This window comes from Podarcis muralis, chromosome 7 (assembly GCF_964188315.1).
Source record: "Podarcis muralis chromosome 7, rPodMur119.hap1.1, whole genome shotgun sequence".
Taxonomy (NCBI): Eukaryota; Metazoa; Chordata; class Lepidosauria; order Squamata; family Lacertidae; genus Podarcis; species Podarcis muralis.
The window spans coordinates 8,694,756-8,717,065 of record NC_135661.1 but is presented as its reverse complement, the minus strand read 5'-3'; the positions used below and the strand labels follow the sequence as shown (position 1 = coordinate 8,717,065).

Genomic DNA, 22,310 nt, shown 5'->3' with positions numbered 1-22,310 from the left:
TACAAACCTAACACACGCCTACCTGAAGGAGGGTCTCCACCCCCATCGTTCTGCCCGGACACTGAGGTCCAGTGCCAAGGGCCTTCTGGCGGTTCCCTCGCTGCGAGAAGACAAGTTACAGGGAACCAGGCAGAGGGCCTTCTCGGTGGTGGCACCCGCCCTGTGGAACGCCCTCCCACCAGATGTCAAAGAGAAAAACAACTACCAGATGTCTAAAAGACATCTGAAGGCAGCCCTGTTTAGGGAAGCTTTTAATCTTTAACAAACTACTGTATTTTAATATTTTGTTGGAAACCGCCCAGAGTGGCTGGGGAAACCCAGCCAGATGGGTGGAGTATAAATAACAAATTATTATTAATATTATTATACCTGTGCTCGAACTGTACAAGCAAAGCCCCACATTGCTTTATCTGGGGTGTTGTGTTCTCGGCCACTCCGCATTTCAAAGGAGAAGGTAACGGTGTCCCCTTCCACCTTATGTTTTGAAAGGGCAAAGGAGAAACAGTTAAACAAGCAGCTAAAGATAGGGTGCAATCCCTTTGTCATGCACTGCTGACTTCACAGGCTTTCCATGGGGGCCTCAGGAGTATGATGGGGTAGCAAGGCATTACAACAACTGAAATGGCCCTAAAAATCACAGAAAGTCACATTGGACAGACTCAGGTTCAAATCCCCACTCAGTCATGGAGCTCACTGGGTAACTTTTGGCTAGTCTCCCCAGCCAGCACTGCAAACGGAACCTATCTAACAGGATTGTGAAAATACAATTGGGAGGGAGGGTAGGTAGGTAGGTAGGGAAAAGAAGAATTTATGCAATTCAGAGCTCCCTGGAAAGGTAGGAGGCAAATGCAGAACATTAAATAAATGGATGTATGTTTTAAGAGACTTTGGGACGCGGGTGGCGCTGTGGGTAAAAGCCTCAGCGCCTAGGGCTTGCCGATTGAAAGGTCGGCGGTTCGAATCCCTGCAGCGGGGTGCGCTCCCGCTGCTCGGTCCCAGCGCCTGCCAACCTAGCAGTTCGAAAGCACCCCCGGGTGCAAGTAGATAAATAGGGACCGCTTACCAGCGGGAAGGTAAACGGCGTTCCGTGTGCTGCGCTGGCTCGCCAGATGCAGCTTGTCACGCTGGCCACGTGACCCGGAAGTGTCTGCGGACAGCGCTGGCCCCCGGCCTCTTGAGTGAGATGGGCGCACAACCCCAGAGTCTGTCAAGACTGGCCCGTACGGGCAGGGGTACCTTTACCTTTAAGAGACTTTGCCGAAGCACTTGGACATTCTTGGGCAAGAATTGGTTTTGGATATAAAAGCCAACCACCCTTCTTCTGGTTGACCAGACATGAGATGGAAAACCCAAATAATACTCGCATACGTAATCTGATTTCAGAGGTTGGAACTGGTAGAGGTCCTTGACCATGGAACCATGACAAATGTGGAAAACACAAGGACTGGAGGTGACAAGGAAGTAACCGTGATTGTTCCAGGTCCAGGAATCCATCTCTCTTACAAGAGATTATGCTTAGGCCTAACTACAATAACACTATTATTTCATAATTTTGTTTTTAAAAATGACCACTAGCTTTTTTTAAAAAAAGTGTTTTAAAAAAACACAAAGACAATAGCCAGCCTTTCCCTGTACATTTCAAGTTATAACTGTATCAGAAGTTCAGATCAGCAACAATTATAGTCCTGGAGCTGTTCCTTTGCTTTTCCCTTCAACTCCTACCACTCCTCATTTAACACTACAAAATAAATACTGAACTCAGCTGCTACAGTCCTCCTTGCATGGTTTTTTTATGGGTCTACAACAAAACACAAACCATTTTTCTATAAAGTAGTTCCCAAACAACATTCAGATTTGGTTGAAATCTTGTTGCTGTTGTTTTAAAAAAGAAAAAATCTTTACTCTGTACCTTTACTAAGTCTTTGGGCCAACCAGTTCCTAAGACACTCCGGCTCCCATATCCTAGGGTGTTGCCCCCATATTCAGCAACCTTCCGGCTATTTGTGTTGGGGCCTGCGTAGATCACCAACTTCAAGAACATGAAATAAACTGTTAGGTGGGATAAAGACAAATACAACATGCAGACTTACGGCAGTTTGAATATTTAAAGTTAATTCCAAATTGTTGTGAAGGAGACCAAGCAGGTGGCTTCCTGGTTTTACACACAAATCACTGAAGCAATAATACAAATGGCTTTTTAGAAGTAAATAGCAGGTGCAGGGCCTCTGATCTGGATCAGGAACCTGGCAGGAAAGGCCACTTTCCTTTTTGAACCCCACTCCCCATTATCCTGATCAGGATCAGAGCTCCTGGCCTGCTGTTTGTATGCAAGAGAAAGATCTGATCCTTGGCAACTGAAGTTTTACTTCCAATGCAAACATCAGGTGCAGGCACTTCGGTCCCAAACCCTGCCACACCCAGCTCAGATTTTGATCCAGATCATAGCCCACCCCACCCTACTTTTGCAGGTGTTTACATTTTTTTTAAAAGGCCACTGGCTAATGACATGTATGGTGCCACATCTAGTTTGGCCCTCAACTAGCGGTTAACATTCAGCAATGAATGAATTAATTGCAAGGGCTCTCCTCTTCACACATACACCCAGCTTCTGTGATCCCACACAGAGGCTGGGATCAAAACCTTCCCCATTGTTTTCTTCCTGGCAAAAAACGGTGTTATAGATATGTCTGATAGGCATGATCTGCACTTTCTGGAAACAACTGAAGCCATTTTCTTCCTTAAAAAAACCCAAAGCTTTTCCAGCTAGATAAATAGGTCTCGGCCATGGGTGTCCATTTTGTATTGTTTTAAAATTCATTTGTTTTTTTTTGTGTTGCTTTCAACTGTTTGTTTTTTTAAAGCTGCTTTTATTATATTTTGGACATATGTGGAAGGCAATTAATAAATAACAATAATCATATTGTCCGTGATAAAGATAGAGAGCATTAAGGGACAGAAGTGCAAACTCCTGTGCAAACTCTACTGAAGGAAATGGAAATTGCGCCACAGTACTGGCTTGTTGTGTTCCACTGGGAAGATCTTTCTAGCATTCTACTAACCTTATCATAATCATACTGTGAAGAGCAGCGGCTATCAAACCTCAGGTACAAACAACGGGCTCCCGGAATATGCACCGTCTCCTTAAATTTGTAATTGTCTCTGACAGGGTGGACTGTCTCTACTGTCTTCCCAGCAGCCCAAGGAGCTGGAATCTTTAAGCCAGTAAGGAAACCTGGCTCTTCTTTTTCTTCTAGCATTCTAGCGTTTAAGAAAAGAGTGAAAAGGGACAAATATTAGCAGAGAAAACCTAGAATTTGTAGAACAAACCTATCACAACAGCAAACATATGGTATGTGAAGAAGGGCCTTGTGCTGAAGACAACTGTGACAATTGAAGGCAGTTTGAAAGAGGAATCGCTGCTCATGTGGGTTACATTCATCTGACTTTCAGCTCTGCTCAAGAGGCTTGCTTGGCAGGTTTTTCAACTTACTGAATTCCCATCTAGTGGGGGTATGGACCAAAGAAGGACCTCAAACCCTGTGGCTACAAATAAAATGCCACTTCCAGTGATGAGGAAGGCTGTTCAAACAATGCACCCTTAATATCAAGAATTGCTGAAATCTACTTCCAAGCTGATATTTACCATGCAGAGGAACCACACACGTTTCATACAGGCACATACAAGCTTTTCCTGAAGAACAAAGAGCACATTTGAGGGTCCTTGCCATTGGGAATATAGGGAAAGTGGGGAGAGTTAACCCCGTTACCCCAGTGCTGCAGTGTAATGGGGACCCCCCCCCCCATGGCTGCTGTTCAGTTTTACAAAACCACACAAGATTCACTAACGGATCTCACAACATCCCATCTACTTGTGACATAAGTTGTTAAAAGCAGGATCAGGTAATACACATTGTGCCTATTATGAATTAAAACATAAAGCTCTTGAAACAATCTCAACCTTTTCTAATTTTGCTGCTGTTCCTCTAGAACCCTTAAGGTGGCAGGGAAAGGGAGGAGAAATAAAAGCTGTAACTTGCTCTCCAGAAGCACCTTCATTGGATCTATAACTTTCAGCTCTTTGTGAGAAATTCCCCCCCCCCCCCATGAGCCTACAAAGCAATTTTACAGAGCAATGCAACGCAGACCCTGTGGGGTTCCTTGCCTCTGAATCATTCTTCCATAATGATTTATGTCCAGAAGCAACATTGCCAGCAAGCATATGAGAGAGTGCCTTCAACATATTAAAGTAGTGAAGGATGAGGGTCAAAGGGCAGTCGGATGATGTTACGTTGATTACCTCTCATCAGGGAATAGCTTGCTCCTCTGCTCTGATGCCCCTCCAGGAGAACTGCCCGCTTCAGAGAAAACAGGAGACTGGGTTTTCAGCAGCAAGGCTGTCTGTAGCAAAATGAATATGGTTTGCTTGTGATTAGTAAAGTAGTATATAATGCTATCTCTCAAATAGGGAAGGGGGGAAAACTGGAGAGGCAGGGAGGGAGGTGAGAAAGAGAGAGACTGTCTTTGCAAGGGGTTGGACTCAAAGACTCTTTGAGTCCCTTACAACTCTACAATTCTATGACTTGCTATTGGTACTGATGCCCTGTCAATCATTGCTATTGCCCTCAAAGATAGCACAGCTCCCCTGGTCCAGATTATTGCCTGGAAGGAGAATGAGGATGTTTCCTCAATAGGCATTTAGCATGACATCAAAATGATTCCTTCACTCATTTTTTACATGGCACCCACACAACTCTATCACCTAAACATTGTCATCCTGTAGTTGCCCTGTGGTTCTTCCATCTTTTTTTAGACCACAAAAACTCCAACTTTTAGGAAGAGAAGAACAAAGCAACAGTGCAGTCTCACAGCTCAACACACATTCATTATAAGACTTGTGGGGAATGTTGTTTTATGACCCTTTTTAATTGCTATTTTGGTACTTATTTAAATATTTTTCCATCTATACTGTTTTAATGAAAGATGCAAAGCACTACAACACTCCACAGCTAAAGCATTATTTTAGTATAGTGTTACTATACTACTACACCATAGCATCATGATAAATTATATTATAGCTTACAGTGTTATAATGCTTTAGCTATGTTTCGTTTAAAAATAGTCAGAAAAGTGATAACTAAAATATTTATTTCAAAAGGAAATAAATAGGGGGTCAGAAAACAAACAGCGGTTATAACATACCACAAGGGGTTTAGTGAAGGTGTGGTATGGACAGAACACAGTGGAATGTACACACAGAAAATGCACAACACACTCAACAGGGTGGAAAATCAGCTGCAATTTCACTTATATCTTACAACGAAAAAGCAATAATTGGGTCATGCTAGGAGCCACCCATCTAGATGCAGCCTGAAGTTCTGCTTATTTGCAGATTTTGAACTGTGCTCCACATAGCACCGTATTATGGCTATGTGTAAGTCTTTGTAATTCAGTATCCTAAATGCATTGTGGGAGCTCAAATTTTACAGGGATGAACATTAAGAAAATGATGTGATACTGTCTGCCATAAAAGGATGAATACAACCCCTATGACAAACCCAGTGGGACAATAAGCATTATAAAAAGTTTGTTACAAAGTAGAATGTAACAATAGCTCTATTCTGCACAAGGGTTTCAGTAGCAAATATCATTCCAAGGGAAGGAAAAGAAACACAAAACCATTTGGAGGGGTGGAGGAGGGGAAAACCACCAGCAGAAGAAAAGGAGGCCATACCTGACTTGTGTAGAGGACCAGCTGCACCAGCTGAGGCATCAGAGCATCGGCCATGGTCAATGTTTGGAGATTGGGGTGCATCAGAGAGGTCAGCAAAACCGGAAGCAAATGGCCCAGCATGGTGGCTTTGGTCACCTGCTCCAGGCCTTTTAACCTGCAATGAGAGGCCCTCTGGGTTTAGAGCATCTTGCTGCCATGCTCACTTACCAGTCCTGCTTCGGCATACCCAACTGGCTTACTGTGAATGTCCCGCCCCAGGTTGCCTTAACCCAGGCATTGGCAAACTCAGCCCTCCAGCTGTTTTGGAACTACAACTCCCATCATCCCTGGCCACTGGTCCTGTTAGCTAGGGGTGTTGGGAGTTGTAGTCCCAAAACATCTGGAGGGCCGAGTTTGCCTATGCCTGCCTTAACCTCCCAAATACATCCTATCTCCATCTTCAACAGTGCAACAAGCTCTCTTAGGTGCTGTTCCCCAGATCCCTGACACCTCCCAACTTTCCATCATCTCTTCTGGACCTCCTGAAGCTTGCCCCTGTTGCTGCTGTTGTCAAACATCTCCTTCTCACACAGCTCATATTTAGACCTCTCCCACCCTCTGAAGGATGAACCCTTGCTCACAATGCCCCTGGTTCAGACTTTTCTTATTCCCTGCACATTTTAGTTTGAGACTCAGACCCTGCCTTAACTTGCATCCTGCCAACCAAATAGCCTCCAGCACACACAAAAACTGCATGACAGTTCCCCAAATCTCCTGATTTTGGCAACGATAAAGAGAGAGAGAGCAAAATGGTGCAAGTTCTGGGGAATGCCCTTTGCCAAGGAAGCAAACAGAAACTTGCAGAACTGAAAGGAAGCACATTCTAGTGCCATCTATTAAGCAGAGTAGCAAGGGCCATTGGACTATTACACCTCCCTCTCTCATTCAGGAAAAGGGAATAGCAGCATGGTTACTTCTCTCATCCAGAGAAAGGACAGCTGCAGATCGCTTGCTTCCCTCCCTCCCTCCCTCCCCCAGAAAGATCACTCTGCACCAACTGCCAGTGTCCTGGGACTGCAGAACAGAATGGAAGCACATATCGATCCCATCCTTCATCCAGACAGCTGAGGGATATCAGGTTGTGTGCCTTTTTTGTTTTCTGCTTTGCAGTCTGTTGTAAACTGCCTTGAGGACCTTTCAAAATAAAGGTGGGGCATGCATCTCCAAAGCAAATGAAGTACATAAACTTACCGCTGCTCCCTGTCTGGAATATCGCTGTTTATCAGAGCAGTGGTGACTTGCTGCAGCATTTCTAGAACTTCATCGCATCCCGTAAGGATCTGAGTAGCCAGAGCCAAGATACTAGCTTTAAGCTCCTAGGCACAAAAACGTTAAAAAGAAACTTGTCTTTACATGACCAAGGGAACAGCTGGTCTTAAAAACAAACAAGCAAGCAAACAGAACAAAAAAATAAGCATGGGCTTCCAAAGTTTATGTGATGATCATGACAATGAAGCCGGTACCAACAGATCTCTCCAGGACTGTGACTGGAGACAAATAGTTTCCTTCAAACAACTGAAGGTGGTCAGAGGGGCACCGCTGTCTGTGGCAGATACATTCATTTGGTCCCCATCTCCATCCAGCGGTCTTTTGCTGTGCTTTAGAATGCCCACTCATCCACCTTGATCAGAGATGTAACTGGGACACAAGAAATGAGTGGACACACCATGAAAACAGAAGCTGCTATGGCTCCACTTTTGACTCTGCAGGGAAACAATCTCTCTTTTCCTGTGTCAGCTGGAAGTTTAAAAGGTTAAACTCCAAAGTACTAGGAAAAATTTAATTAATTAGAGTGCAAGATGCACTATGCAGGAAATGAAGGACATATTTTGACCAGGAGGGCTCCCTGTCAATAAGGCCTGATAAAAACAACATGGAAGCCCTATTGGGTCATTTTTGAAGTAGGGAAGGTTCCTTCTCAGACACACAACGTGTCTTCCAATGTCTATGTATGAAGCTGAGCACAAGGGCCACAATTTCTAGTGAGGAATCAAGTTTGATTAACTGATTTTTTTTGAAGTGCCAAAGTCATTCGGCAGCAGACTGTGAAAAAAATGTTAACTTTTTTCTTTACTATAAATACTAAAAAAATATAAGTAGTAGGTGCCCATAACAGAAGGATTATATTTGTATATCTGTCTCTGTCTCTGTCTCACACTCTCACACACAGGGGTGGTGGAATTCCTAAGATGCTGTTTACTTCCAAAACCAAATAAAATAAAACCTCCCTCAGAATGATTGCTCTTCCTCCTATGCAAAATGACACAGATTTAATCCATTAAACCTTTTACAACAACTAGATAGTCCCCCCCCCTTTTTGCAGCAACCTTAGTGGGCACAGGAGCATACACACACACACATTCCCCCTTCTTCTGTCCTCACCATCCTGCCCAATTGCCAAATCTTCTGCAGATCTGATGATGCTATTTATACTGCAGAAAAATAACGTTGTTTGATATTTTCCTATGGCTGACTGAAACAGTCATTCCCTGCCCCCTAGATTCTTTTTTTAAGTGGGGGGGGGGGACATGCATGTTGCATTTGGGAAACTCCAGCTAGTTAACTGCAGACAAGGGACTCTAGTGGGCTAGGCCCCGACTGCATACAGTACTTATCAGAATGGTTTATCCAGCCCTGTCTGCTGGCCAGACAAGGAACGAAACAGACAGTCTTAGAAGGGAAGAGAGGATGATACGAACTGCAGAGAAGAACTGGAAAAAATAAAAATGTGTTTGTAGAATGAAAGACGGCATGGACACAGTCAGCATTTACTTCATACAAGTACACAAGTACGCCAAAGAATAGCAAAAAGGAGACTGACAGAATTGAAAATAAAGGGGCAAAACTAAATATGGGCCTCCTGTGAGGGCCCTGTAGAAAGAAGTGGAAGCTGCTCTTATACTCCAGCCCAAGGGTTCAGCCTTGGGCTGTGGGCTGCCTTTCCTTCGCTGCTCCTCCCTTAAGCAGCTGAGATAATAAATGCAAAGCCAGCTGGAAAAGTAGCACATAGAAGCATATTTTGCCCCATTTCTTCAGATAAGCAAGTAATATTCCCTAGAGAGTGGCGGTGAAGTTGATGGGGCGATTATGTTTTCAGAAATTCTACAGCACTGCTTTGCTGAACACAGATCCCCCTGAGTGGTACAGCTAGCAACATGTTTAAATTTCAAAGTACTTGAAACTGTAGGGATAGCTTTCCCTTATCAGGAATACTCAGTGGTTCAGTTAAAGCAATAGCTCTAGGACAGTCACCCGGTCACGTTTGTAAAGAGGTCCATCTAAAATGGCATTGAGGCAGCAACCACTTAGGATCAAAGTTTTTAGAGGTTATCACACTGACTTAGAGTAAGTCAAAAGGTGAAAGAGTTGCTGATGGGGGCATCCATAGCACAGACATAAACAGGTTTGAAACCTACTTAAGGGCCAAACCATATGATACGGTAAACATACCTTTAGGGAAAGGGGGCTTAAATTGACCTCCCTCACATTTTTACTTTTGTTTTGAGAAAAAGGGTCTCAATTTGGATCACACTATCTGCTAGTGCTCAGAGTCCTGTGCAGGTCTCCTGTCAAAAATCCCTCCAGCTTCTTTGCTCCTCAGGGGTCAGCAGGACACCAGTATGGAGTGGGAGCAAATTCCAAATTCTTCAAACTTAAATGAGGCTTGCTTAAGGGCATTTTTTAAAAAGAGTATTTTATCAGAATGTGCAGTTTGGCCCTAGGCAGAACAGCTTCTTTCAGGAAACCCTGAGCATTACTGAAGCTGAAGAATTCTCAATTTAGAGGTTCTTAGCTCCCTCACCAAATTGTAACCACCAAGGTCTGAGGTGTGAGAAAAGTCATGACCTTTAGTGAGATAAACCTGTTTAAGTCTGTGTAGAACCGTCCAAGACAAAGGCTCCCTCTGGGGTTCCATGGAGGGGGTAGGGCAGCTCCAGGAATAAAAAGTGATGAAAATGCAAAGCTACCCTCCATGCCAGGGATGGGAAACTTGCGGCCCTCTAGATCAGCCCTAGCCAGCATTGCAATGCTCAGGAACCATGGAAGTTCAGTAATATCTTGGAGGCCACAGGTTCCTGAGGCCTGCTCTATGCGAACACCCAGAGCACCCTTTTAGATTCCATATGGTTAAGAAATAGAGATTTCATTTGGGGGGGGGGGGGACAGGTAAATACTCTGAAAGTTTTAAAGGCCCATAGATGGATATATTCTAAAATGAATGGGAAAAAAGTATAATGTTATAGATTTTTTTAAAAAAAAACTGTAGCAAGGCCTGGAATACAGAACTTTCTGCCACAGTTCTTTCTCTAAAACAAGGAGACTCTGGTGTAAGAAAAGCCTGCTAGATAAGTCCAATGGCCCATCTAGTCCAGCATCCTGTTCTCACAGTGGCCAAATAGTTGCCTGTGGGAAACCAGCAAGCAGGATTCGAGCACAAAAGCACCCTCCCCTCCTACTGTTTCTAGCAGCTGGTATTCAGAATGCCTCCAACTGTGGAGTCAGAGCACAGCCATCGCGGCTAGCAGCTAGTGATGGCCTTATGTACCGTATTTTTCGCTCTATAGGACGAACCAAACCATAGGACGCACCTTGTTTTAGAGGGGGAGAACAAGAAAAAAAAAATCTCCCCCTCTCAGCTCAGCGCCCCTTCAGCGAAGTGGCAGGAGAAATGGAGCCCCTTCCATTTCTCCTCCTGCTTGGCTGAAGGGGCTCTGTGCAGCTCTCCCTCTCGGCTGAAGCCAGGAGAGTCTTGCTCTCCTGGCTTCAGCGAAAGGAACCTGAAGCCTGTGGAGCGCAGCGTGGCTATCCCTGAAGCCTGAAGAGCAAGAGGGGTCGGTGTGCACTGACCCCTCTTGCTCTCCAGGCTTCAGCGAAAGCAACGCGAAGCCTCCGGAGCGCGGAGGGAGTGCTCCCTCTGCGCTTCGGTGGCTTTGCGTTGCTATTGCTGAAGCCAAGGAGCCTGCATTCGCTCCATAGGACGCCCACACATTTCTCCTTAATTTTTGGAGGGGAAAAAGTGTGTCCTATAGAGCGAAAAATACGGTGCCTCCATTCATTTGTCTAATCCTCTTTTAAAGCCATCCAAGTTGGTGGCCATGACTGTATCCTATGGAAGAAAGTTCCACAGCCAATGATTTACTGGTAATGATAGTCTTTCAGTGCAGACTAATTTGATGGTTCAAAATAGAGGCCCTCGTGAGGAACAGCTGCCTCTGGACTGAACTTGTAGTTGGTGGAGAGCAGGGCGGCGGCAGCAGCAGCAGCACACAATAATCTCTGTTGGTCTTCCTGAATGCTACTCTGGTGGAGGTCAACAGGGGAGCCTAGCCATGCATTGCAAAGCAAAGCGCAAGAGTTCCTGAATTAGGGCACACATAGCTTCAACAGCACCTTCCCTCCTGAAGAGGTCACCATTGAGAATTCTAGCTGAAGCTGTCACAAAATTACACTGAGACAACAAGAAGGGACAAGACAGCACAGAGAGGGTATACCCATCAGCTGAACTGCAGAGATACAAGGGCCGGAAGAGAGCATGGGTTGTTGAAATCAGAACTGGAATTTAATATTGGTGTTTACCTGTACCTTCAATGTCTCTCCCTGCAAGGAGCTGTCACTGTCATCGTTTTCGTCAGGCTTAATCAAAATTGTATTACTCAGAAGATGGTTCTGTACGGCCATCAGATACCGCAGGCAAGAAGAGGCAGCCTTTAATATAAATGAGCACCATTTGCATTATCATCTCAACACTTCAACTAGAAAATCAGCACAGAAAAAGGTTGTGTGCTATTTTTGAAACACAGGGGAAGAAAACGAACAGGGAAATGTCAAATCATTCTCCTGCTAGACTGTCACAGCTCTGCAGTGCATTACAAGAATGTAACAAAAGAGTCACTAACTCAAGCTAAAATTTGAGAGATGTGTCACAAATTGCTGGATTTTGCTTAGTTGACACATAGGCAAATAACAGTCAAATTAATTCTTAAAACAAAGCTGAATTCACAGGGATCAATGGATACATTCTAGAAAGGTCAACAGAGTGGGAATGGGATCTCATCATATTTATTGCAGTACACAGTGTAACTGTTAAGTTTCAAACAATGGGGACACAGAAAACCTAAATTGAATTCAGCTTCCTGAAAACCCCATGCTTCCATTTTTTTACTTAAAGCAAGTTGCTAGCCCTTATTGGCTTTTCAGATATGCTTCAAAGTGCAAGGAAATATCTGATGAAATCTCAGGGGTGGGGGCAACTAGAAAGTAACAGAGCAGGAGAGCTCCAATGCTCTGCCTAACTCCTTAGCCCTCCTCCACAACTGGCAAAACCAAAATGATGCAAAATAGAAGCAGTTATGCAAATCTGCATGCCTAGAGAGGAAACAGAATTCTGCTATTCTTGGTGCAGACTTTGGATGGCTTGGGCCCAGCATTTCAATTAGCACAGTACACTGGTCTAAATCTGGCCCCACCTACTACTTCCCACACCAGTACCCATTTGTACTATTCTTCCAAAATAGTCATAACCCAAATATTCAGGCTGCTTCTTCCTAACCCCGTGACTTTCCTGTAAAGCAGGTCAGGATTGTTATGTTCATTATAGCATGGTATAGTGGCAAAAATGTGCCAGAAAACAATGGAAATAACGAGGTTCATTTTCCCATTTAGGTGCAAAACTCACTGGATAAGCTTGGGTCATTTACTCACACTCACCTACCTCTCATGACTGTTACAAAGATAAATGAGCGGGAAGGCTGCAGCTCTGAGCAAATGAGGCAGGATAAAAATGTAGCAAGATAAACACTATTACAATGAGGGCTGAGGCTAAAACAGACTGGCTTGGTTTGATTCTGATCCACTCATTTGTTTTTATTTATACCCCCGTTTTCTACAGACAGAACCAAAAGCAGCTTGAAAGTGATTAAAATACAATCTAAAATAAAAAATCACATTAAAAGCAACCAACACTGGTTTGTTCATTGAGTTTTATCACTAATGCCAAGACTTAAACCGGACTTCCCATCATGCCATTCACTTTTAACTACCGTGCTAACATTAGCTCTTAATTAAGATTTGTGTGTGTGTGTGTGTGTGGTTGACGTTCAAAGTAAGTGGCAGGGAGACAGAGCAGGGCAACATGTGGATGCAAGGCATTATCAGACATCTGGCCAAACACTCACAGCAGACAGCATGGAAAGGTTCATGCCGGTTTAGCCAGGTGCTCAATTTCATGGCAGGACAAAGTATAAGACTGCCCTTCCTAGATGAGGCTGGGAAATAAACTGGAAGAGCAGCATCTTAGTACAATCTGAATTGCAAGCTCTGAACTCTCCTAGGTACATAAGTCTTTGTTTCCCCTGTGTAGGAGAGCGTCAATACATCGGCATGCAGGTGGCATCCAGAAAACAAAGTGAGGTTTGCAGGCTCATCTATAACATTTGACAATCCAAATGCTCCCCTTAAACCTTGCAGAGGCTGCTGCACTGCCCCTATCCTGGCTGTACCCATAAAACAAGAGGCCCTTTTGGAAAAAAGAGCAAGCTAGAAGGTATTACTCACAGGCACAGTTGAGAGGAGCCTTTGAAATTCATCTCTGGATACAGTTTGGCACTTGGTGATTAAGATACATGATTCTCGGACAACGATCTTGAGAATGTAGTGCAAAAGTTCATCGTTTAGTCTTTAAAAATGTAGGAAATATATGGTAAAATGGTGAGGGTTCAGTACTGGAAACAAAAACACTCATGTGCAAGCATATTCAGTTTTTTTGGTAATGGTGAACTAGTAGCTACCATAAAAGACACAACCATGTTTTTATTTACTTAACTTACATCTGTCTACAGCTACAGGACAGTTCCACATATCTAAGAGCAGGACCCTATACCTTACAACAAACTCCTTAAAGGGGGGGGGGTTTCAAACGTTTTTGATACTGCTGGGGTCATGGCGGCATGTCCCATTGCAACATGTGAGACAAAACAGGAAGTCTGCGCCACCTTGCTCTGCCACGCCACCCACCTCTGCCAGCACCACCTCCGTGCCCCTGCCTCTGCTGTCAGAGAAGTGGCACCAGCATCAAAGTTAGTTTTAGGCAAGAGATCTCATGAGCTCTCTCAGCTGCCAGTGGCAGAGGCACAGGTGAGGCTGCTTTGGGGGCTTCTGCCACCCAGGGCAGCTGCTTCACCCCACTTCATGGGTGGGCTGGCCCTAGCTGTGGTGTGGGGGTCTGTGCTTCCAAGCTCAAAACTCCACTGGTGCACTCTAGCACTCTAGATCCCAGAAACGGGAGCACAAATTTATGAGAAGCTTTCTGATGCAGGCAAACGCGTACCTAGCAAATGCCTGAGCAGAGGAAACTCCCTGTGGATTGGGCCTTCTGACAGTTTGCACTGCCCATAGAGATCCAAAGGGGATCTCATTGCAAATAATTGCTGTGCACAAGAGAGTTGTGCGTGGCGGTGGTTGGGGAAATATAAAACAGATCATTTTATGTCATCATTTAATTGCTGAGGGCTGCAAATTCACACTTTCAAACTTCTGTTTGGTTAGTCCAAAGGTACTTTCCTAAAACTGCAACAAATGGTTTCCTTTATCTGTCTCGCAGTCTAATGTTTGTTTGTTTGTTTAATATACTACCCATAGTTTTTCAGTCACATGTTTTTATGTTATGTCCATGGAGAGTAAGTATAGCAAGTAAAGATCTAGGGCTTGAGTATCTCTTTCGATCTGGAGTACTTTCAAAATAAGTTGCCCTGAATGAGACAGACCTGAAATATCTGAAAGACCGCCTCCTTTCCTACATTGGTAGAGGAGGTCATCTTAGTAGTTCCTCTTCCCTGGGGACCCAGGGTAGGGCATTTTGTGGAACCCCTTCCCCACAGAGACGTGTCTAGCACCTTCATTATACAGCTTCCAGAGAAGGCTGAAGATGCAACTCGTTACCATGGATTTGACACTTGAGGTGTATATTTTTAGGATTGTTTTAATCTGTTTCTAATATTGTATTGTAATGCCGTAAACCGTCCTAGGACCTCAGGGTGAAGGATAAGCAGTAAATAAACAAATAAATAATAAAAACATATATTATGATCCGAGGTTCTGAGATTCTGTCCTTGTAGCACTGGCTCCGTGGAGGATGTACCATATTATTTATCTTACTGCCAAATCTTCTCTGGGATTTGAACTCAATTTTTAGACACCCTTCTGAATCTGAAGCTACAAAAAAAACAACCCCGATTTCTTATAGGCTTCTGTTGTTGTGATTATTGTTTCTTGAAATCGTTACTAATTGTTCCTTTTCTGTTGCTTAGTAAGACACAGTGAACTAGACACAGGATTTGTGTCATCTCCTTTCCTTTTTAAAGGGGCCACTTGCCCCAAGCAAGCTGTGATGAAACACTTGGAAGCTGTACGACAGAAGCAGCAACTCTGAGAGAAGTCTTCCTTAGATAGGATCCAGAGCTTTCAGCATGTGCACTAGGCAAATTACATCCCTTACATGCAGGAAGACCCATGTCACTTACCTGTAATGCTCATCATCTTCGCTGCCAAATCTGTTGTTCTGAAGCTGCTCAGCCAGGTTGGTCATGATCACATTTCGAAGCTGGGCAAGCCCGCTGTTTCTGTCTCCTACAAGGGAATAATTCATGCGGGAAACTGGCTATATATAGATGTTGGCCTCAGCTGTAAATTCATGCTAGATGAAAATATTTCTTATTAAATGTGCAGCAGACTATGCTTTCTGGACCATATACTTTTAGCCGGTAGATGCTTCTAGATGTGGATGATTTAGCAGCTACCAAGCATTGCTGCTCTGCTGCAAACTGGAAATGGAATACAAATTCTGCTTCGAGACTTCTAAAACTCTGCAGCCAAGTGTGAAGTCCACTTTTTCCAAGCCCAAATGCTGGTTTTCATTGAGACTATTGTGAAATGGCCTCGGCCCAGTATACCTGAAGGAGTGTCTCCACCCCCATCGTTCAGCCCAGACAATGAGGTCCAGCTCCGAGGGCCTTCTGGTGGTTCCCTCACTGCAAGAAGTGACGTTACAGGGAACCAGGCAGAGGGCCTTCTGGGTAGTGGAAATAAACAGCTATCTGACTTTCAGAAGACATCTGAAGGCAGCCCTGTTTAAGGAAGCTTTTAACATTTGATGTTTTATCGTGTTTTTAATATTCTGTTGGGAGCTGCCCAGAGTGGCTGGGGAAACCCAGCCAGATGGGCAGGGTATAAATAATAAATTATTATTATTATTATTATTATTATTGGTTAAATACTCCCGCCTCCCCCCACTGTACTCCTAATCATGGATTTGGAAAGGGAAGGGTTACATTGACAGATCTGATTTCCATGGAATGAAATGGCTAGCATAATCTATACAGGTCACAACCAGCCAGAATGGCAGCACACTGGGCCCCCTACATCTGAGGCACCTGGAGGGGGGAAAGAGCTGGATTTTTGGCATGATATGGAGATATTTGTTGACAACGTCAGGAAAACATGGCTACTCTAGAGCAAAGGATCAGTCTGAAAGCTGCCTACAATGAATTTTCATTACAGTCTTAGTGAAAACACTTACCTTCTGTTAAAACCAACTTAAGCAAGTTATTAATTTCCACTTCTCCAGGATACAGGTTATTTAGACCAGAACTTAAAGAAGAGAAAAGAAAAGGTAACATTTAGTATCTGCAAAGACAGACAGCAGCAGCAGCAGCAGCAGAGTATTGGGGTACTTTAAAATCAAACAGATTAATTGTAGCATAAACAATGTCTTTCCCTTCCTTCCTTCCTTCCTTCCTTCCTTCCTTCCTTCCTCCCTTTCTGCAAACTATTGAGACTACCTTTCTGAAATTTTTTAGCATTTGATTCCTGAGTATAAAAGAAAAGTCGGGAATGTTGGGGCTTTTTGAATGATGTTTATGGTTAAGCAAGAAGGCCATCAACAGACAGTTTGGGGAAGTGGATGGACTAAGACCTAGGAGACCAGGGTTCAAATTTCCACTCAACCATGAAGCTCACTGGGCAATCTTCCAGTTGCACTATCTCAGACTAAGTTACCTCACAGGGTTGTTGCGAGGATAAAACAAGGAAGAAAACTATGTATGCTACCTTGAGCTCCTTGGAGGAAGGGTAGGGTGTAAATGTAATAATAATATATACAAAGAAAACCACTATGTTCAAAAAGGGCCTCTTTGGATATCAAAAGGAAGCCTTTTCCACCCTGTTATGTAACCAGACTCAAACTAAGAAATATTTTATGGGAAATGAGGTTCAAGCAAGCAATTGCTTCTACAGTTAAAGGAATGAAAACACACATGCTTTTTCCTCTTTATTTAATCGTCTGTTGCTGCTGCTGCTTGTGCCACAGAGAGCAAGGAAAGCATACTACAGAAGCAATTGTATTTTAGCTTAAGTCTTACCTGTGTCATTTCTTGAAATAAAAAAAAATTCCTTCCAGTAGCACCTTAAAGACCAACTAAGTTAGTTCTTGGTATGAGCTTTCGTGTGCATGCACACTTCTTCAGATACCTGAAGAAATGGTATCTGAAGAAGTGTGCATGCACACGAAAGCTCATACCAAGAACTAACTTAGTTGGTCTTTAAGGTGCTACTGGAAGGAATTTTTTTTGTTTTGACTATGGCAGACCAACACAGCTACCTATCTATTTCTTGAAATGTTTGCTAGAAACTTACACAATGTACAATCTCTATTGCATTCGGTACCCAGTGAAGTAAATTAAGAATACTCTGATTTCATAGAAGAGGATCTGAGGCTAAGTAACTGCAATTTATCCAAGGCTATGCAGTCAGCCTGTGGCTCAGGAGGAATTTGAACTCAAGTTTGCCAGATCAAAGTCCAGCACTCAGCTGGGTGGCTATTAATTTAATTCTACACTCTGAAAATTTAATTCTACACTTCACCAGTGTAGAATTAAACCAAGTTTCCTCAACAACATTATCTGGTCATACAGTGCAGCAACCAGTTAATAATTCTCTAACATCAATCAACATGGCTGGGGGGAAAAACAGGCTTTGGATCCAAAATACGCTTTTATTATTCCAGAACTGAGAACACTGCGCCTCGTAAATATAGATCTGCAAACTACTCTAGAAGATTTTGTTCTCAAGTTTTGGAGTGTGTCCCATATACAGGAAAATGCGACACCCAAGATCAGGCATGGGCAAACTCAGCCATCCAGATGTTTTGGGACTACAACTCCCATCATCCCTAGCTAACAGGACCAGTGGTCAGGGATGATGGGAATTGTAGTCCCAAAACATCTGGAGGGCTGAGTTTGCCTATGCCTGCCCAAGATGAATGCCCTTTGCCCTTTAGATGTACATTATCTGGTTATCTTAACGCAGGACTGTGACGCTCCCCATGCTCTGGCCAAAAGATGAAAGAAGTGGCAGATAGAAGAGTGGGGACCATCTTTAACCTTTTAACTACAACTAGCCAAAAGAAGGGCAAATAGAAGGGGAAGAAATGGAGGCAGTGAGAGATTTTACTTTCTTGGGCTCCATGATCCCTGCAGATGGTGACAGCAGCCACGAAATTAAAAGACGCCTGCTTCTTGGGAGAAGGGCAATGACAAACCTAGACAGCATCTTGAGAAGTAGAGACGTCACCTTGCCAACAAAGGTCCGTATAGTTAAAGCCATGGTTTTCCCAGTAGTGATGTATGGAAGTGAGAGCTGGACCATAAAGAAGGCTGATCGCCAAAGAATTGATGCTTTTGAATTATGGAGAAAACTCTTGAGAGTCCCATGGACTGCAAGAAGATCAAACGCATCCATTCTTAAGGAAATCAGCCCTGAGTGCTCACTGGAAGGACAGATCGTGAAGCTGAGGCTCCAGTACTTTGGCCACCTCATGAGAAGAGAAGACTCCCTGGAGAAGACACTGATGCTGGGAAAGATGGAGGGCACAAGTAGAAGGGGGCGACAGAGGACGAGATGGTTGGATAGTGTTTTCGAGGTTACCAGCATGAGTTTGACCAAACTGCGGGAAGTAGTGGAGGACAGAGGTGCCTGGCGTGTTCTGGTCCATGGGGTCACGAAGAGTCGGACACGACTAAACAACAACAACAAGCCAAAAGAACTATGCCCAACCAGCACCAGCAGCAGTAGCTCTCACAACAGAACCTCAAAGTCACCCTAAAGTAGATGGTAGAAATGCTTGCTTTCTTCTATATAGCTGATACCAACTATCTAGGACTTTCTGACCATTTTAACTGATGGCCTCCTAAGAGTGCAATGCCCAAAGCTGGGAAATAGGCTGGCCAGCTGGTTAATTTTAAAGTTATGCATTTAAACAACAGGTTTATATTCTCTACTACTGTGTGCTGCAAGCGTCCTGTATAAGACAGAACCCAATGACAAAGCTTGGATGTTGTCTGGCAAATATCCACCCCACCCACAACCTCCTCTCATTTTAAGATTTTTAACCTCAGCTAGCAAGAAGCAGGCTGGAAAGTGACAGTAGAAGTTCCTTCCCAAAAAAACACCCAGTGACCTGGAATAGACAGGGAGGAAGCCTAGCATATACTGGTGACCACTACAGCATTTGTAGGATTTGATTGATTGTAGTGAGCTAAGAGGACATACCTGATTGCCAGGCAGACCTCCTTCTGAATCTCAGGGCTGATCTGGTCCACTGGTGCCATCAGTAACTGCCAAAGCAAGAGGCCAGATCGTCTTACGATGTCACGATTCTTCTCGGTTTGAGGGCTGAAGAAAAATTTAAAAACCACCTGCAAGGACAAACATGGGACTGTTTGTACAAATGCTCATGTTGAATTGTCAGATATGAGTAAGCGAGTACCGTAAAAAGAGCATATGGAATCTGATGGTTTACTTATTGATATTAATATAATTTATTGCAGTCTCTGCCATGCCCACAGGGTCCCCACCCTCACTGAAAGGAGATTTAAAAGAAGCACTGAGTTGGAGCCAACAGGTTAGTTTGCAGTGTGTGGTTGGTAGCAGAGCGCATGTGTGATGCCTATAACAATTGCTTCAGTTTGCAGGTGTGACCATGCACCCGAAAAAGGTGGACAACCCCTCTCACCAGCTTCATTCCAGTGGCCAAAGGTGAGGAACAAAAAGCAAAAGACTCTCAAGAAAAAAAGAGAATAAAATGTGAACATTTCCTTAACCACACAAGTTAGCTGAAACAGGTGGGTCTGATAATGCTTACAACAGTTGCTGAAGAACCTCTCTTGGATAAAGCTTCCATGACCGAGAAAGAACCCACCCATGCTCCAATTCAGTTCCAGCACTTCTGACTCTGCTCACAGGAAGCATGAGAAAATCCTTACATATCGCACCACTCCCAGGTTAAGGGAACCCCACTAAGGGCACTTTGCCTGAGTATCCCACACCCGCAATCCAAAAGCAAACAATTACATTAGGATAGCACAATTACACTAGGATAGCACGCACCTGGAAGACAACCAAGATGCAGCGTATAATGCAGGTGTCCCCATTGACCATAGCTTTCTCCATAATGTCGCAAATGCTGCTAAGATGATGGCCCTCGATTGGGTGTTGCTTGCCCAGAAAGTTTGTGATTGGAAGGTTGTTACTCGCTGCCAGCAGGTTGAGTTGATGGATACACATAGCACCAACATGGTGCAGTAATTGATTGATAACCTCATTTGTGGTTATGGCATCTCCTAAAGCAGTAAGAAACGTTTTGTAAATCGGCAGTGTGAATTTCAAGGTATCGTCAAGGTTTATTCATTCTGTGCCTTTCAACTGTGCCTAGTCTAAAACATAAGGTTCCCCACCCCCAAATATTCAAATAACTGTGTGGAATTCAAACAGAGAATTCCCAGGTTTGAGGCTCAGTGTTTCCAGGTTATAAGTAGAATGGTGAAGTTTTGTGCTTGCGATCTCAGGGAGGCACTCTCTCTTTTTAAAAAAAAATAAAGTTTTTTATTTATACAAGAAAAAAGAACAAAAAAAACACAAATACCAAATTACACACAAATTACAAAAATAACCATAGACACATAATTTTCTTAGCAAACAATAAAACATCTATTGGTCTTAACACTAAAGACCCAACCTCCTGTCTATTCCGTATTTCAAATTCATATTACTCATTGCCAATACACACTTTTATCATAATTAAACTTATTCTCAATAAATCTAATTTCTTACATCTACCTTGCAACTATTACTGAAGTTCCTCGAATGCTGCAACAGAATTTAAACTACTATATTTATTTTTCAGATATTCTTTGAAAACCTCCCATTCTGAAACAAATTCCTGTTTTGATTTATTCTTTATTTTTTCTGATAAACCATCTAATTCGGCATATTCTGTCAGCTTTTGGATCCAATCTTGTATAGAGGGGATTTCATTACTCTTCCATTTTGCTGTGATCAAAACTCTTGCTGCCGTCGTTGCATATAAAAAGATACCCTTCCTCTTTTGTGGAATATCCAAATCTGTTATTTCGGGGAGGCACTCTCAGTTGGAATAAGCAACACTAGGTAGACATCTAGGTGGGCCAATGGTCTGACAGTATAAGGCATCTTCATATATTTATATGGATGGAAGGGAAGCAAGAGAAGGGCATGGAGATTGAGTGTAGCTGCCCACAAGTTTCCAATAACTGGGAATAGCAACCATACATGCAGTGCTGAAGCAAGGGTATTTTGCACAGCTTGGATCCCTCCGACGTGGATTTGTTGGTTTGGCCTTTGCAAGCCACCACCTCTCAATCCCAGTTTTTACAAATGGAAGACAATTAACAAACAACTTCATGAGACTTTCGACAGGGTAAACATGTTGAAGTTTGCCCCACGCTACAATTTGTGCTATATAGCTGATGATGTGGTATCAATACCTGATTATTTCACTGCTAATGTTTGCATTCAGAGAAGCACCGTTTTGTGCCTTTCTCCTGAAGGTGTAATAGTCAATTGCCTTCCTTCAGCGGAATTCTACAGAAATTCAAAGGAAAGATCCCAGCGTCTTGTAGTTTGTAACTTCAAAAGCAGGAGAACTTCAAACACCCTGATTATTATTTTGGTTCTGATCAAAGGAGGTTCTGTTCTATATACACCCTCACCAACCTTGTATGAAGGAGCTGTTCTGCCCTGCTGGTTTCTCAGTCAGGTGCAGCATGGCTCAAAGGCAATGCCCACTGATCCAGGCTGTCCATCTCACATTTCACTAACAATGACTTTGTACAGAGTGCTGACTGCTGATTTCCCCCTCACCTTTTGGTTCCACAATTATATGGCTGACTCCTAGCCTCTGGCAAACGTAATGGAAGGCTTGGTTCCCTGGATTGCACCATTGATCAATATAGTCGTTCGAGCATGTCCAGATCATGTTATTCATAGCATCATAGCACGCTCCTGAACAAAAACAATCAATAGCTCTTTTTATCAAAAGTGGCTTATAATGCAAAACAGGTCCAGACAGATGCCTTTACCGTTGGTAACAATTCCTGGCTCTTAACATACGCATGCACCTCCTCCCTCCTCTGCACCCCTTCTCACCAACAGCTTCATTTGGTCCTAAAGG

The 22,310-nt window shown here is 43.5% G+C and overlaps 1 protein-coding gene across 8 annotated transcripts in view; it reads right to left on the bottom strand.

Annotated features, from left to right (window-relative positions):
- HECTD4 (HECT domain E3 ubiquitin protein ligase 4) overlaps window positions 1–22,310 on the bottom strand; it is a 121,969-nt gene that overhangs the window by 62,111 nt on the left and 37,548 nt on the right. For 6 of the 8 annotated variants that reach the window (XM_028741328.2, XM_028741329.2, XM_028741332.2 and 3 more), the window contains exons 11-23: window positions 22,001–22,141; window positions 20,210–20,442; window positions 19,373–19,518; window positions 16,344–16,414; window positions 15,289–15,394; window positions 13,325–13,445; window positions 11,348–11,476; window positions 6,962–7,086; window positions 5,732–5,885; window positions 4,298–4,398; window positions 3,060–3,258; window positions 1,910–2,029; window positions 370–474 (exon numbers count right to left, since the gene is read on the bottom strand). In XM_028741328.2, coding sequence (XP_028597161.2) covers window positions 370–474; window positions 1,910–2,029; window positions 3,060–3,258; window positions 4,298–4,398; window positions 5,732–5,885; window positions 6,962–7,086; window positions 11,348–11,476; window positions 13,325–13,445; window positions 15,289–15,394; window positions 16,344–16,414; window positions 19,373–19,518; window positions 20,210–20,442; window positions 22,001–22,141 — 1,751 coding nt within the window. The remainder of the gene's footprint in view (window positions 1–369; window positions 475–1,909; window positions 2,030–3,059; window positions 3,259–4,297; window positions 4,399–5,731; window positions 5,886–6,961; window positions 7,087–11,347; window positions 11,477–13,324; window positions 13,446–15,288; window positions 15,395–16,343; window positions 16,415–19,372; window positions 19,519–20,209; window positions 20,443–22,000; window positions 22,142–22,310) is intronic. The other 2 variants (XM_028741330.2, XM_028741334.2) reach the window with 1 other exon arrangement.